Genomic DNA, 17,313 nt, shown 5'->3' with positions numbered 1-17,313 from the left:
CTGCAATTCGCTTTTTCATTATGTCGCCTGCAGAAATGCACTTGTTGTTGCCGATAATTGCAAATTTAATCATCACATAAAGTTTCAAGTGCGGCCAGGTTATATAGCGGGTAAATAAATAAATACCCATCGCTGACAGCTGAAAAGTACTTTACCATTCGGTTAAGAGCTCTCGCTTTTCTATCAAGCAAATATTTGTGATCCTAGTAAACTTCTACTCGAATTGACATAATGTCAGTGGTTTAGCATATCGGATTAGTTCAGTTTCTCAATTCCAGCTCAACGAAGCTAACACTGTTTTTTTTTTATTAACTAATATACACAATTTTTTTTATATTTCACTTCCGTGTTTAGCAGTCATTTTGGTTAGTGTTCTCCCACTCGGACGCTTTACTAAATTGTTGTATAGTACTCGGCAACTAGTCCGTAATCAGTGAAAATCTTTAGCGAAGTTTACCCAAATTGCTACGCAATATGACTCGATCGCAGATGATCTCCAGCCTGCGCCGTTCTACACTGGGCTTGTTCAGGTGCCACAAGGCGCTCATTTTTGCCAGAGTTCCAGCTTTTCAGCAGGTGAGAGGCTTACTGCTCGGAAGTAAGCTTTATTCCCCAATATTCTTTAAACACCCACAGGTGAGGTGCAAGAGTGAGGATGGCAGCTGCAACACCTGCAACTTGCAGGGAGTCGTGGTTGGCCTGTATGCCAAGGATGGCGATAAAGGCCTCAAGTTGTCCCCGGGAGGCGAGAAGTTCGACGACCGTGTCGGCGGCAAGATCACGGAACTAATCAAGGAATCCGGACTCAATGGGGAGCTTGGAGTGGGTCGACTGTATCAGAACATCGATAAGGAGTACTGGGCCGTGGCGGTTGTGGGCCTGGGCAAGGAAGGAGCTGGCTACAATGCCGAGGAAGTCATCGACGAGGGCATGGAGAACGTGAGGGTGTGCGCTGCAGTGGGTGCCCGTGCTCTTCAGTTACAGGGCTGCACCACCTGCCATGTGGATGGCATGGAGTATCCGGAACAGGCTGCCGAAGGTGCCGCCATGGCCGTGTGGCGTTACAATGTGAACAAGCGCAAGAAGAACCGCATTGCCATACCGAAATTGGAGCTGTACGGATCCACGGATCAGGATGCCTGGACAAGGGGGCTGTTCAAGGCCGAATCGCAGAATTTGGCCCGTCGTTTGGCGGACACACCAGCCAACCAGATGACGCCGTCCATTTTCGCACAGGCCACCGTGGATGCACTGTGTCCCTGTGGTGTGTCAGTCGAGGTGCGTTCAATGGATTGGATCGAGATGCAGAACCTCAACTCCTTTCTCATGGTGGCGAAGGGTTCGTGCGAGCCACCCATTATCCTGGAGGTCAGCTACTGCGGCACCTCGCCGGAGGAGCGACCCATTCTCATGCTCGGCAAGGGTCTGACCTTCAACAGCGGTGGCCTCTGTCTGCATCCGAAACGGGGCATGGATGAGTACCGCGGAGCAGTTTCCGGAGCTGCAGTATGCGTGGCGGCCATTCGAGCGGCAGCCGCTCTATCGCTGCCCATAAATGTATCCGCCGTGTTGCCGCTGTGTGAGAATATGCCATCGGGCATGGCCACCAAGCCGGGAGATGTGGTCACACTGCTGAACGGCAAGACCATGCGCATCAAGGATATCTCACTGGCCGGCACTGTGCTGCTGGCTGATCCCCTGCTCTATGCCCAGTCCACATTCAAGCCTAAGCTGGTGGTGGAGGTGGGCTCGATGGCCAGTGGCATTCGCAAAGGATTGGGTGCCTCGGCCACCGGCCTGTGGACCAATAACTCCTTCCTCTGGAAGAACTTCCAGAAGGCCGGAGCTCTCACCGGCGATCGACTGTGGCGCATGCCCCTGTGGAGGTACTTCCGCAAACTAGTGGCTCCCCGTGCCTCCTACGATATATGCAGCACGGGAGAGGGCCATGCATCTTCCTGTTTGGCTGCTGCTATCCTTTTCGAACTGGTTCCCTGCTCCGACTGGGTGCATCTGGATACCCATGGCACCGGAATGCTGGCCAAGCACGGCGTTCCTCCGTATTTGCTCAAGGATTGCATGACTGGCCGTCCGACCCGGTCGATCATCCAGTTCCTCTACCAGATGGCCTGCAAATGATGCATCTTTAATGCCCCGTCTTCGTACTTGACGAGGGATCCGTGGCCTCCCGATACTCGTGCATGTAAATTCAGTGTCCTTTATGTGCTCGGTCACTTGTTCTATATTATCCATTTGACGTCCCCATGTTTTGGGTTAGTTTCTAGTCGGTATGGTGATATGCCTGTACCTTAAAGATGTATTCCGTGGTATCAGTATGGTTGTAAACTTAAATAGAATAAAATTCAGGTAGCGAATTGAAGGTCTCCTTTGTCTCATGACATGGCTTCTGAGCCACCTTTATGGACCTCCATTAGGCCGGTCTAAGTGCTGACCGGCAGTACGCGCTTACATATGCCTAATTAGTGCCGGTGAAGAAAGCATATTCGGGTATTTCGGCACTGGCCTAATTGCTGCAAGAAAACACTGAAAGCGTACGTGACGAAGGGAGATGTGAGGCCAAGCGCACATTCCTTATTAATGCGCACATGTTTTGCATGGGCAATGGAAAGCGTGACGAAGGTTCTACCTCAATATTCCGCACATCATGGCAGGCTAATATGTGCTCCACGAACTTCAGATGCCAACCTCACCTATTTTTACCTTTTTAATGTAGGCGGAATTTAAATTTTTTGTCAAAATATTTACGTATTTCGCTGGCTATGATAATAATATTCCATTATCTGAAGGCCAGCGATACAGTTCCATCAATTTCCAGCTTATCAGATAAAATGGCCCTCCCAAATTACACAAAGTGGAAAAGAACCACCTCAAATAGAACGTTCTTGCTTCAGCATTTTTAATGAATTTTCCAGCGTGGTCCTTGCGAATTGATTTAATTTTACCTCGGCTGGCTTCCCCCCGTTTTCTTTTGCCGATTCGTGCGCGTTTTTATCGCAACAACTGTGGACTGAGTTCGAGTCTCAGTTTCGTTTTTGGTATCTTGTTTGTTGCTTAATTGGAAGGAAATTAAAAAATAAACAAGCAGCGCCAAAAGCAAATACTACACGCTGGCGATTACCTGGACAGCACCACCACCACCACCCACCCACCTGGGCAACAACCACCGCTTCTGGGTGGAAAATTACACCCCCACCCACCGACAGAGGCCCACCGGCTGTTTGGAATTTAATTTTCATTTCCCCAACCCCCCCGCCGTCCCGCTGATTCCGCAAGAAGAGCGTTAATTTTATCTTGGAAATAGATTTTCAGGTTGTTTGTTATTTTAGGACACCAGCTTGCGTAAGAATTTCCCGCGCCAAAAACTTTACAACCGCCTGGCTGGGCTCAGTATTTGCCTTGAATTAATTAAAACCCATCGACAATGCCCACCAATTGGCAGCAGCCGTAGGAGAAGGACCATCAGCAATTGGCTAATTGAAGCCAATTGCAAGGATGAGGAATATTCCTGCAGCAAGCCAAACCCACATATTAGTGCACACACGCGGGGCCAAAATACAAATTGAAATTCAGGGCAACAGTTGAGCCAAGCAAACAGAATTTGGCCATTGATGAGACGCCAGTCTGGAGTTGGGAGTTGGGAGACCAAGTTTCGGCTTGCCCCTGGCCATGGAAAGTGTCTCCCAGTCTAGTGGTGCGTGTCCTAAAACTGGGTTTGCCTTTGGCTAGGATGCCCGGTTTTCCATACCTCCACTGGGAAAAAAATTTGATTTTACGAAATCTGAGGGAAATATCTACGGGTTATTAAATGGGATTTCAAAGTTTAATTAAAATAGTTTTTAAGATGTAAAAATATCTAACACGATTGATATAAAAAATATTATCTGTTATCCTTTTTATTGCAAAATTTTTCGATTGCTGATGCCTTTGTGAGGTTTTCAAATATGTGTTACCTAACAAATTTGTCAAACTGTAGAACGGTATAACTAATAAGACACTTATTATGCGATGGTGGTCTGGTAACGTTAGACCAAGTTTAACGATATCACGTACATACGTTAACTAACGCTAACTACGTCGTTAAGTGGGGGTACGAGTGAGCCGGTGTGTTCGCCAGTGTTTGTGTAGGGACACGCGCCGAGACCAGGACACGGATACGGATCCGGACACGGGATGCCGCACTGCCGGAGAGTCGAAGAGTCGGAGAGTCGGAGAACTGGAGCCGGGGCCAGAGTCGGTGGCATATACTAATCAAGCTTGCCAGCTATAGTGCCTTCCCGCTGCGAGCGAGCAGAAAATTTACATTTTCGATGTCCTGGGTCGCGGGAACTCAGGTGAAGTCGGGTCCTTCATGTTGGTGTAATAATCAGGATCACGTCGCCAAAACATGAGGCTTAGTTAAATGCCGCTAATTAGGCCCTTTTGTGCGCATTCCCGGCCAGGCTATTAAAAACTGTGCTAGCCATAAAAGCCAACCGTTAATCAGCTGCACATACCGAAAAAAGGGGGGGGGGGGCGACCATTAAAACACTCGTAATGCCCGTAAGGAAAAGTTATTGGCCGACTGCCGGAAAATCGCGGTCCGGCGAGAGGATTTCTAATTATGTTTGGGTCAGTGCCAGTTGAACTCGCATGCGAACGCGCTTGCCAACAGAATCTATTTCGATTGAAAATTGCCAGAGACAGAAAACAATAAACATAATCGCAATATTTTATATTTCCGCAACAAGAAACAGCGGGAAATTGTCAACGAGCACATGAAACTAGTCAGCAAAAGTTTATCTGGCCGGGCAAAGTGTGTGTGTGGGGGGGAAGGAAGGGGAAAATGTCCAGATCCTGCCAAATGGCCAATTCCATCGAAGTTGGCTTGGCACCGACTTTAAGCCGTGCCCCCACCGGCACTTTGTAGCTCATGAATAATCCCTTTCAGCTTAATCGACTAACCTTTGCAGGGGTTAAAATCAGTTTGAAAATCCAAATAAATATGCAAATTCCGCAAGGGGCCAGAAAAGGTGTCCCAAAAGGTACATTAGACCCTGAATACCCCGCTTACCCCGAATACCCCGCACATGCCGTCGCACTTGGCAAAATGGGTTTTGTCACCTACGTAATCGATTAAGCGATAAGGTGGATACAATGAAAACTCACAAAAAGCGGCAGACAAAGCGCTTTCAAATTGAATTTATATGGCTTGTTTAACGCCGCTTAAGTTAACAAATATATAGGTATGCATTTATATACCCAGCTATATTGGCCAATGAATACACATAAATTAAAGCAGAGCTTAAGCGAAATGTTTACATTGCCCGCCAAAGAGCAGACCGAACCATTGTTATGTGCGAACAAAAGGAATGTTTCAGCTTAAAGCTTATAACAAACTATCAAACTGGAATTAAACACGCACCAGCACTAACGGTACACACACTCCCACGAGCAGGACAAGCTAATTATGCAAATGTGTTTGATTGTGAAAACCCTGCGCCAAAATGTAGGCAACACTTTTTGAACGGCTGCTTTGAATGCCAAACAAAAAGGAGAAACTAAAAAGCGAACAGGTTTGACTGGGTTATACCCTGCTTTCTCACTGGTAACATCGGAATGAGGTCTGATGAGATCTGATTACCTCTATATTTTTCATGTTGCATTGAAGCTCTTTTATACCCGCTAAAACTACCCTTTTATTATTTTAAATTAATCATTCCAAATGCACTTTTTAGTAAACAGAACTAAGTGAGAGGTTTGGTTATATTATTTATATGTTTAATTGCAATGTTATGGTACTAGTACTGCATGTACGGATTCGTCGCTTTAATAAAACTATTAAAAAAAAAAAAAAAAGTAAACAGAACTTGTTAAAATTGTAAAAACATGTTTAATAGTTCTGTAAACTCACCTTTTCATATCCTTGCAATATACCCTTTTACACTTGGCGGGTGGATAAACAACAAAATTAGCATAATTATGCAATCTACGAACGCCTCACACTCGCATTTCGCTGGCAAATTCCAAATAGAAAACTTTTTAGCCGTAGCAGCAAACCGAAGCTGGTGGAAAAGAATAAATTTATTGCCCACAGGCCAACTTTTGGTCAGCAAAGCTGGCTGGCAAAAAAATTTGCATAAAAGCAAACCGAACGATTCGAAATCAAACGAAAGCGAAACTTTGAACGGGGAAACAAATGTAACATCAAATTTAATACGAAAAACAACTAACAAAAAGGGGGTAGAAAATCATTAGGAAATGTGTTTGCACTGATTACTGTTTCTTTTTAAGATCGTTGAGAACTCGAGCGATTTCGTCCTTCAAGGCCACCGCACGACCGGCCAGCATTTTGGCCAAAATGGCATGCTTTTCGGCCATGTCCAAGGCTTCGCGGTCGCGACTGCTTATTTCGCCGGATTGATTGGCAGATCTCTGGGCCAAATTGTTGGCGGCTTCCACGGCCTTCGACGCCTCGGCCAGTGCTCCTTCGGCCTGTCTTTGGGCCGAAGTGTAGGCCTGTTCCAGAGCCTCCAGACGAGCCTCCTTCTTCTTCTTCATGTCCTCCAGTGTGTTGGTGGCTTCTGTGAGTAGAGTAGCAGCTCCCGAGGCCATTGTGAACACCTGGTTGGCCATATCCTTGGGCGACTTTTTGGTTTCATCGCCTTTGTCGATTTGATCGCCTTTCGGCTTGGCTGATATCTCAAGCTTTGGGTATATGGTAATTGGTTTATCATCAACGGGTTGATGGGCTTCTTCGATTATAACCTTTTGTTTCTTTTTCTTGTCAAGCAATTCAGCAAGTTGATTGGGATCGGTGTACACCGGACCAACTTCGTTTGCACCTTCAATACTAGTTTTCTGATCCCGTTTGGTGTCCTTGGACTCTGAAATCTGCATGCCGAGCACGGGCTTTTGATCTGCACCGAGTGGTATTTCTGTCAGTGATGCCTTTTCCTTGGGCTTTCTAGGGTCACCTGATTTCTTTTCTGCCTGCTTGGCGAGGTCCTTGCTGCACTCGGATATGTTGATGAAGACCTGGTCCTGCTGCTTGGATTTTGCTGAATCGCCCTCATTGTCTTCACCGAATTGATAATTATCATCGCATTTTGGCTTCTTCTTGCAAGGATCCTCCTCATCTTCACAGGCGCCTTCTTCGTCCTTCGGCTTACAAGGATCGGGTTTGCAAATGTCATCTTCTTTCTCTTTCTGCCGGCAAGGATCAGGCTCACAAACAGATTCCTCTTTCACTTTGCAAGGATCGGGCTTGCAAATGGCTTCCTCCTCCTTGGGCTTGCAAGGATCCGGTTCCTCTTCGGAAGCACAAGGATGTTTCTTGCTCTTGTATTCCTCCCACTCCTCCGCCTCCTTCAACTGCCTCTTGCGCTCCAATGTCCTGGCTATCTGCCTGGCTCGCTCCTCCTGGGCGTCGCAAGGCTCCGCCTCGATGGAGAGATTGGTATGCCGGGCCTTGACCTCCGGATTGACCTCTGCCGCCTCGCTGCGTATGATAGTTTGGTTGCAGATGTTTGGTCCACCCTCCCGTTCCGCCATGCTGTCCAGTGACTTTGTTGGTGTGGCTGTGGGCGTTACGGATTTTCCGGCAGATTCGGAACGGGCAGCTTTGGCGGCCTCTGCCTTTTTCTGAACCTTATTGGCCAGACCCGACATTTTCTCCTTGAGACTGTTGAAAAGTACAATAGCTTTGGCCACCAAATCTTTGGCCAATCCAGTTGCCTTTTCGGCCAACTGAGTGGTGTCCACAAGCGGCTCTGTTGGCTTTTTGGAAGCCACAGCTGCCTCAGGTTTAGCTGGAGCAGAAGGTTTCTCTGGAGGCTTTTCGGGAGATGGCTTCTTTGGCGGTTCGGGTTCCTCTTCGTGATGTAAAGCAGCTGCTGCCTCTGGATCCGAAGGACCTGGCATTTGCTCCTCGGGAGTGTGTGGCCAGAAAGTGGGCTTGTTGATGAAATCGGGTGCCAAATGCGGACGGGCAAAGCAAAATTCCTCCATGGTCATTTGGTCGTAGGGCAGCATGGACTTCATACACTCCAACCGTTCGGTAAGCTCTTTGATTCTCTTGTTGGATTCAGCCTTGTATTCGCTAATAGATTTTACAACCTCCTCCTTTTCTTTATCAACGAGATCAAAGTATCGCTTGTGATCTACGATGGCATGTCGATTCTCGAACACGGAATGAAGCTTATCATACTTGGTCTCGTATCCCTTCACCCAATCCACAAACTCTTCTCGCACATTCTGGCGGTAGTACTCCCAGTCAATCGTCGGCATCGATTCCGGAAACTTACGAACGCGCCTAGGAAATTAATGTGGTTATTAGAGAGAATGGTTCACTTTCCCCTATCTATCTAACTGATGACCCCAATACAAAGGCTTTGGTAACCCCATCTTACTCCTTGTACTCCTCGTGCTTCTTGGCAAACATTTGGAACTTCGGCAACTGGCTCGGCGGCACCTGCTTCTTCAGATCCGCCAGTTGGACAACTTGGCAGCTTGTCTTTTTGGCCCCACCACTTCCACCATTACTCTTGATGCAGTTCACCAGCCTCTCCCACATCCTTTGATTTCTTCAGCAGTCTTGGTTGAATATTTTTATATATAGATTTCTATATGTATGTTCAGGTGTGTTCACATTGGCCTCTAGTCTGTTCAATAACTTGTACAAATATGTGAGTGTGTGTGTGTGTGATGAAAACTCCTAAGGAGCCAACTGAGAGCCATTAAAAGTGAAAATTCCAAAAAGGCTATAAAAAAAAGTGGGGTCGTTCGGAGAAATCGAGATTTCAATTTATAGCCCAAAATTGCATATTCATGCAGTTTCAATTAAATCAGAGTCAGGCGCAGCGACAGCTAAGCAAGTGGGTTTGACTAACTGACAATAAAATCGAAAATTAATTCCAACCCAGCAGACTGCTCAAGGAAAGTCAAATGTAATTGCATGGAGTTGGGGTGTTTTGGGTGGCATTTTCAGGTGGGTGGAGATGTGAGGGGTGAGGGGGGTAGAAATGTAAAATCACACCCAGGATATGCGTGTGTGTTTGGGACCTCGAGTCTGTGAGTCTGCTGCAAAGTGACAAACGCAATTTATAACGCAACGAAAATGGGCTAATGCCAATTCTCCAAGTAATTGTAGCCTGCTCTCTCCATCCCTCTCTCCCTCTCTCCCTCTCTCTCTCTACTCTTTTTCTCTAGAGAATCACTGTGCGAGAGAGGGTGTGCGAATCGCAACCCCTGCTAAAATCGCAGGATATGCTCCTTTGAACGATTGGGAATAAAACGAAACCAGCGCCTGCGCTTTGTTAATGTTTCGCTGTCATTTTGACAGTTGCGAATGTCCTCTCACCACCAAAAAGGACCTTTCCCTATACGACGCGAACAGCTGCCTCGCTCTCGCAGGACGAAACGCAATGGAAGAGGAACGGCGAGAGAGCGAGCGAGAGATTGTCTGCTCCGTTTGACAGCAAAATTCGAGCGTCTGTAAATTTGTATGCCTATTTTTCTGTGTTTTCGCATTTAAAACATTTAAAAACTCGAGTGAAACTTAAGATTTAAGTATCTAAATAGTGAACAATGGTTGTGATTACGTTGGCGCCCCTTTATAAACACAAATAAGCCCATAGTCAACCATTCTGTGTTCTGTGTTCCTTTTCGCGTGTTTGTGTGTACCATACAAAAGTGTGTTTACATTTTTTCAATTCATCCCAACCAACAACTAAACAATAGAATCTACATGGTTTAAAAACATATTCCCAGGACTAGCACATTATCAAAACCAAGTAAGTTTCCTACTTAGATATAACTCTCGTGTTTCATGAAATCCTATGCTCCTATGAAATATAAATAAAATTCATCGTGTATGTGATTGTTTGAGCGTGTACGTGTACACAATCGCATCTGCGTAAGTATGTGTGGAAAAGGACATACCTGTGCAAGCTGGGCCAAGGATTCTATGTGGGCAGGCCTGAATGGGATAAAGAAAAGAAAATAAATACAAGCTCGAAAATATACATCGTAATCTCAATCAGAATAAATGAATATGAGATATTTAAAAAAACAAACATGGTGTTTTTATTATAACAATTTAAGTTATTGAAACTTAAAGAGACTTATTTGTGCACAGGAAATACTACTAAAACAACTTCAATATGCATAAAAATGTTTTTATGTTTTTAAAAAGCCTTTTATCACATTAAAGCTTACGGAAAAAAAAGTAAAAACATTAAGTCCAAAATAATGGACATAAGCCCAGTGGTCATAGTAACACTCACCCACTTTTCGGCTCAAATTTATTTCAAAACTTAATGAAACTCATCAAAATTCCCTCGGACCGAAATGAAATTCTGCAAATGAACTAATTGACTCGAATGATACTTTACAACTTTGCCGGGGCTAAGCCCGGATTCCAACTCTTAACCCCACGAAGAAAATAGAGTTTTGCGGCAAGCGGCGAATAATGTGGAAAAATAAATTTTCAAAGCTCGCTGGCTGTGCTGATGGCTTAGAATTTTAATGTAATTTATTTTTGGTAGCAAAAGGGGCTAGGCGAACTGGCAGAAAACCAAACGGAGGCCAAAAACAAATAAAGTATGGGCCAACATAAAAATTTATATGCAGCGTAATGGCAAAATATATATATATATATATGTATGTATGTATGTACAGTACACACAGCCTGCCATAGGCCATGTCGGTGCTTTGTTAAGCCCTTCTTCTCGCATTTCCCCTTGCTCTTTGGGCTGGGTAAAACTTTTAAAGTGTGCAATTTAAATGAAAATTTCCCGAGCTGAGGCCCGCATTTTCCGCAGAGCGGAAAACGTAGAACGTAGAGCGTGTCAAGCCACGCAGGCTGACTAGCAAGTAGTTACACACACCCGAACACACCCACAACTACTTATTTATGAAGGGGCTAGGGGTTACGAACGGTGCAGGTTGCCAGGATCCTACCCCCTTTTCCACAGGGCCAAGTGATTTTATGCTAATATTATGGGTCATTGGGATTTGCGCAGAGCAAAGTGCTTGTTAAACATTTCATTAGACTTAGTGTAAATACCCGCGGTTAACAGGACCTCGTAAAACCTTGCCAATCCGCCAGTCCCCACGAAAACGCCACCCACTCGACCCCCTTTCCTCTTCCCACCGCCCATGTGTATGTGTGTGTGTGTGTGCGTGGTGTAGGTGGCCCAAAAGTTTCCTTTTGAAATTGAAAGTGTTGATGGGAGCCACTGAGCCGCGTCTTGGGTCATATGCTAGCATATGGTGCTGATGTACAGTCCGTTTCGCAACTGACTGCTCGCAGGGATTAATCAATCATGTGGACAAGGTTGTAAACTTGTATAAAAAAGAGTTAAGTATTTTGTTAATTCCCTTTCTTTAGAAATTATTTCAAACACAGCTATTTTAAGAATCTTCTGGTTAATATCACTAGTTTAATAGCTATTATAGATCGGGGGTCTACTAATTAAAACTTTAGAAAGTATAGAAATGTTTGTATGGCTTTTTATCATGCAAATAGAATATTTGATCCCACAGTCGCTAAACTTATGTACCGCACTGTTCTGCTAACCCTAGCCTGTCCGCTACCTTATGTGTATACGTAATTATTCAGCAGCTGCTGTCAGTCTAAAATAAAAGTGAAATTTTGCCAACCAAAAGAATGTACAGACCCTAAATAAGCCAAAAACTGAAAGGGCTCGTATGTGCAGAGAAGACCGCCCGAAAAATGACTTTCGGTTTAATGCCAAAATCATGTCAGTCGCAGATGTGACCACCATTACATATTGCACTACTTAGAATGTATATATTTTCCTTAGCGTTGGCGTTCTTTATTGGATTCGTGTCCACATGCGGCTGACAGAATGAGTTTTTGATCAACAGACGACGACGTCACTCAAAATTTTGCAATTAGTTATTGATGATTCGGGGAATCTCGGTGCCTGAACGGAACCATGAATGAAATATGGGCATTGTCGCACTTTAAAGCGTTAAATGTTCTTTTTTGCTATCGACGCCAGTGCTGCTGTGCTGTTGCCTGCGGCAATAATTGGAAAAATTTCCATTTGTCCTTTTTTGCCCTTGTTCCGTGCACGGGCACGGAGCCCTCCGTTGTCATGGCCAAGCTGGACCAAGGATCAAGGATTCCTCTCCAGAAGCGGCGGACAAACGAGACCGTAGGCGCATTTGCCATCTGTCACTCTGGCACTCGTGATGAATGTGTTTGACGTGTGGCTCAGGGCACGCCCCCCAATCGGTGGCCTTCGCCCTTGGCGTTGCCTTTCCGCAGTTTTCCACCCATTTTCCGACCTCCAGACCGCCATCGTCAGCGCCATCTCACTGCCACACCGCATGACGTTGCATACTTTGCGGCGCGAACGCCCAGTGAATAATGTGCGTCGCTACTGCCGCCTGTCGATGGTGGAAATCTTAATGGCAAATTGCCGAGATGTAGCTATATATACCTGTATATAAGTAAGTACACCGCGCACAAATGGCGCAATTATACATTTTATTTCTACACGTATCAATTAAAGTCAGAGCTTGTAAAGGTGGTACAACATCTGTATTTCTTATCTAAACCGTAGGTGATACTTAACCTACCTTCGTTATTAAATAATAATGCATTTTCTTTTCTATCGTTCCAGATATAATAAAGAAAGAGCTCGACCAACTCGAACCTCGAAGGTGTTGCCACAATGAACAGGGTACAATGGCTACTGTTTGGCAGTTGCCTCCTGCTAATTTCGCACATAGAAGCAGTCACCGAAGAACTTTCACCAGGTGAGTTTCCTGACTGGGAAAAAATAGAGTATTCCAATGTTTTCGCTTAACTGATGGGCTGATTAAACCAGCTTTGCCGTCTGGGCACAAGTTGAACAGTCTGTTGCATTATGCAAAAAGAAATTGCAGCACGAATGTAGCATGCAGATGAACAGTAGGTCAAAACAAGGGACCACCTTCTATGTATATACACAGTGAAAAAATATCAAGGAATTTTCATGTCATTTCAATAAATTAAATTTAATTGATTTTTATGGTTTGGGAAGGCAGTTGTTCCCTCTAACTAAACCACTGTGAAAGGTTTTTTTCTATGAAAATCAAGAGAACTGCCTCCTTATTTGGATCATAAGATTTTCTGCCAGTGTGATTCCTCACTCACTCGGTCCTTCGATGCCCGTGTGTCGATCTATAATGCAAATTTATGCGCTCCTCAACTTGGGCAACTCAATCAGCGCACTAGTTGCTGGGATTATAAATAAACAATGGACAAGTCGGACAGCCCTTTCGATAGAACTGCTGCAAGTACACAAGTACACAAGTACGGTCTTCACTGGCAGCATGAACATCAATTTTAATTATGCAAATGTCCGAAGCGTCTTCTGACTTTGGCATCGACTTTGGGGCCCAACCAGACCCAACCCAAATCAGGGACATCCAATCCAATTGGCTTAGAGCTCATTATAACTGCATTAGCATTAGGCAAAAGTGTCAGTTGTTGTTGCCCAGCAGCTCCATTATGAGTGGAGGAGTAGTCCCTGGAAATCCACAACAAAAAAAAAAAACAGCAAAACCAAAATGAAAACAAAATAATAAACGAACGACAGAGAGAAATTTTCAATTTCCCCGTGGCCCGATGGAAATCCTCCAGCAAATGATGATGAATGCGGCCTGGCTGTGACCCAAATAAATTTGTCAATTTATCATTTGCCTAAAATAAGATGACATTGGTCTGGCTCTGTCATTGGATTTATGAACCTTCCCCCCCCCCAATCTTCAACCGAGTTTTCCAAGAGTGGAGCAACAATTGTGTGTGAGTGGGTGTGTGGATCCGGATCTGTATCTGAAGATGTATATGAAGATGAAGGCTTTCGAATATTTGAAAATTTTCCCCACTCGGTGGTAGGGCTTCTTGTATCAACAATAACAAAGCAGTCGACTTGGGCGAATGTGGATGTGGATGTGAATGTGGCTGTGAGTCGGGATAAGTGTCGGCTTATGCTTCTTGTTAAACAATAATAATTGCAAATCAAGTTAGGTTCCATCTCGTCTGGCACTTGATATTTTGAGGTTTTTGGTTTTGATTTGAATGGAGCCAACTTGTTTTAACCCCAAGCACACGCACACTCTGAACTCTCAGCTCTGAACTCCCAACTTTCGCATTTTGTTTGGATTTTCACATTCAGGCAGCAAGCAAGTACTTTTTGTCTTAGCCAGCAGCCAGCCAAGGCTTAGAACTCGCCCTAACAAGCTGACAACTTGAAGTTGGAGTTCTACACCTTTGTGCTCAACTCTCAACCAAAAACCCACACACTCCACGCACGAAGGAAACTGAACATTGAAAGTGGTGTTAGAAGTTGTGAGCGCTTCTTTCGTTGAGAAGTTTTGCGGTTATCTATCAAATTAGTAAATAACTCACTTGACTGCATTAATATTACTTTGCCAGCATTTGTGGAATTTTTTGCTCCTTATTAATGATCTATTACAAAGCGAACCGCAACGAGCAAATACTTAAGATTATTTGCCTGCAAAAAGAGGGATGCACACAGCACAGCGCAGAGCAACAGCAGAAACAACAGATGAAAATTAATGACTTAAAGAGAGCAAGTGAAGGGCCATGCACTGCGCAAAAAAACTCCACTTTACATTAATTACATAAGCTGATTAATGATGGCACATTTGGCTTTTGTAAAAGAAAGTTATGGAAGATTAAATTCATTTTGCGGTTGTATCTCAACAACTAGAAAGTTAAAAGAATGTATGGATTAACCCTAACAGAGTTAAAGGTATTAAATTGAGAGTTTTTCTCAGTGTAGAAAAGGGACAGCGAGTTTTGTTCCAGTGGACAATGCAGCACTCGAACATCTCCCAATTGGGGAAGGGTATACGCATCATCCCCCAGCCATTTCCCTTATATTATTATTAATGAGCGGAGCAAAAAAGGTGAACGCGCACCTTTTTGCAGCGATGGGAAATTATAAAAGTCGGGGATAATGGAAAATGTTTCGGGATGATGGGGCTGCTCGAGTGGAGCGGTCATAGCAGACAGCTTATTATCATGGTGGCAATAATAAAAGGGAATTATTAATATGACAAAAGACAAATGACTGAAATCGAGTTTGAAATGACTCTGGAATGGTTTCGCTGTAGTCTGGGGCATTTCGGGTTGGCATCGCATGGTTATGTCTGATGGGGTGGGTTAAATAGGGGAAGTGGGCTCACAAACAAGTGCCAAGGGGGCAAACACACTCACACACACGAGAATGGACAGGCCGCAAAGACAAACGAATGGATGCCGGCCTTTGTGACTCCAACTTGGCTCCTTTTACTTCTGACCCTTGTGGCAAAATTGAAAATGTGGCCTGAAAATGTGGCGTTGTGGGCTGGGTTGGATGGTGCAAGGGATATAACCCTCTGGAGCGGAATGACAAAAGGTCAAAAATACATTATGTGCTAATGCAAAGTCCATGTTAATAAATGTTGATTGAAATAATGATGATTAATATTTAGTATTTTGACATTTTGGCTTTCGGCTTGCGGCTTGCTGCTTCCGCTGCTGCTGTCTCCAAAAGAACACTTGGCCAACAATAGTTGGCCGGGCTATTATCATTTATTTTGTGCGCTCTGCTCTGATGTTTCGTTAGCAAATTGAAAAAATCCTTTTGTTCGCCATTTGCCGCTGCTCAAGTTGATTTATTGTGTGCACAATTATTCCCGGGAGCAAGTCTTCTATACACTTCCCTCTACTCTCTCCTTTCTCCTCTCCCCATTTTTTTTTTTTTGTTTATTTTGCGACAACAATTTATAGCTGCAAATTCTTGGCTAGCAAGATTGAGGGCGGAAAATCGGTGGGTGGTGTGATGGGGTGGTGTGTACTGGCACCTGACATCCTTGTGCCGCTCACATGGTCGAATTTTTCGCAATTTCATGTTTTATTTAGTGCATTTTCCACTGCCAGCCCCCCAGTTACACCTGTAGCCCCCGCACCCCTCCACCTGAGCCAATAATTCCCAGGCTATCCGCTCCCCCACCTCCTTCCCTTTTTTTCTTGGCGCTTTGTGTGTGTACGCTGCATTGGCATTTTTCGATTATTGGTTTTCTTTCATTTGATTGCACATTTACACATTTTTGTTGTTTGCTTTTTATTTGCCATCGGTCCAGCTTTTCCCACTTTTTGCACTCTGGTTTGCTTGCACCACAAAATTTTGAACGTGTCCATACCCTGTCGCATTTCGGGTATATTGGGCTTACGTTAGAAAATATTAGTAGCATACAAACTACGAGGTAACATCATACCACCTAAAATAACTTTTAGGCTGTTGCAATGGCACATCTCTCACCTCATTTAGAGTTTTTCTGGTTTCCAAAAATAGAACAAAATATTTTGAACCGACTTTTTCAAACTTTCGTTTAGTTTATAAAGAATCTTCAAAACATAAACCATAAATCTCCGTTGGACGGGGTATTAAAGTTTTGATCAGCGAAAACTTTCCTGTTTCGATTTAACTTCTTTTGGTGCTTCTGCTGTTGGAAGCTGTGATTCTATTTGTTGTTGGTATTTTCTAGCCCACCTTTCCCGAATTTTCCATCTTTTTTCCCACTTTCTCGCACTTTTCTTTTTTTTTGGATTTTGTTGGCTCTGCTGACGCTGTCAAGTGTTTTGTCGCTTGTCAACGATTTTTCGCCGAACTTCCGCAAAAGCCAAAAATGCTTGCCAAATCGTTCGTTTCCGTGTATGTGTGTGTTTGCCAATCGCAATTTTGGATATTTATTGCAAAATGCAGTGACTGTAAAAGGGCCATGAATGGAAGGGGAACTAAAGCAGACTGGGGTAAAACATCATCAACCCACAGAGCCCCAAACTCCGCCCCCTAATTGGGCACTTTGTAGACCAACTCAGGACCTGATCCTGGCAAAATGTTACATGTTATTAAATTAACGGCAGACGTTCAGCGCTTTGCATATGAAAAGTGACAGTAAGTGCAGCAGTTTTCCGCAGGAAAAACGAGAGCATGTTAGTCTACCCCACAGATGGAAATGGTTGGGCTCTATGGTGGGTAGCTCCATAAACTTAAAAGCCTTGTCATGTTTGCTTAACATTCATTTTTACCCCGGCAAAGCCCGTTTAATTGTGTTAGTGAGCGTTTTATTACGGCACGGAGTGCCTGGACCACCGTAACCCCTAACCCCTAGCTCCCACTCCCCCGCTTGTTTTTCCAACACCCCCCGCCCCCCTCTTTCCACCCTACCTCACCCCTCTCGGCTTTTCCGGTGCCCACAGTCCTTTAAATTGTCGCTGGCATCTGT

General features: G+C 44.6%; 3 protein-coding genes across 3 annotated transcripts in view; 2 read left to right on the top strand and 1 right to left on the bottom strand.

Annotated features, from left to right (window-relative positions):
- The first annotated feature begins 264 nt into the window (after positions 1 to 264).
- Positions 265 to 2,380, top strand: LOC120446445 (cytosol aminopeptidase). The gene is made up of 2 exons (XM_039627425.2): positions 265 to 576; positions 637 to 2,380. The coding sequence occupies exons 1-2, from the start codon at positions 475 to 477 to the stop codon at positions 2,137 to 2,139; spliced, it is 1,605 nt and encodes a 534-aa protein (XP_039483359.1). The 5' UTR covers positions 265 to 474; the 3' UTR covers positions 2,140 to 2,380.
- A 3,799-nt stretch (positions 2,381 to 6,179) lies between these two features.
- Positions 6,180 to 8,695, bottom strand: LOC120446566 (neurofilament heavy polypeptide). Its single transcript, XM_039627586.1, has 2 exons — positions 8,409 to 8,695; positions 6,180 to 8,311 (listed from the first exon to the last, which is right to left on the bottom strand). Exons 1-2 carry the CDS (start codon positions 8,570 to 8,572, stop codon positions 6,274 to 6,276), a joined length of 2,202 nt encoding a protein of 733 aa, XP_039483520.1. The 5' UTR covers positions 8,573 to 8,695; the 3' UTR covers positions 6,180 to 6,273.
- Positions 8,696 to 12,689: 3,994 nt separating this feature from the next.
- Positions 12,690 to 17,313, top strand: part of LOC120445315 (semaphorin-2A) — a 31,571-nt gene continuing 26,947 nt past the window's right edge. Inside the window, exon 1 of the mRNA XM_039625634.1 lies at positions 12,690 to 12,789. Coding sequence (XP_039481568.1) covers positions 12,705 to 12,789 — 85 coding nt within the window. The 5' untranslated portion in view covers positions 12,690 to 12,704. The remainder of the gene's footprint in view (positions 12,790 to 17,313) is intronic.

This window comes from Drosophila santomea, chromosome 2R (genome assembly GCF_016746245.2).
Source record: "Drosophila santomea strain STO CAGO 1482 chromosome 2R, Prin_Dsan_1.1, whole genome shotgun sequence".
In the NCBI taxonomy this organism is placed as follows: domain Eukaryota; kingdom Metazoa; phylum Arthropoda; class Insecta; order Diptera; family Drosophilidae; genus Drosophila; species Drosophila santomea.
Note: the sequence above shows the minus strand (reverse complement) of the source record. Positions and strands in the feature narration are given on the sequence as shown.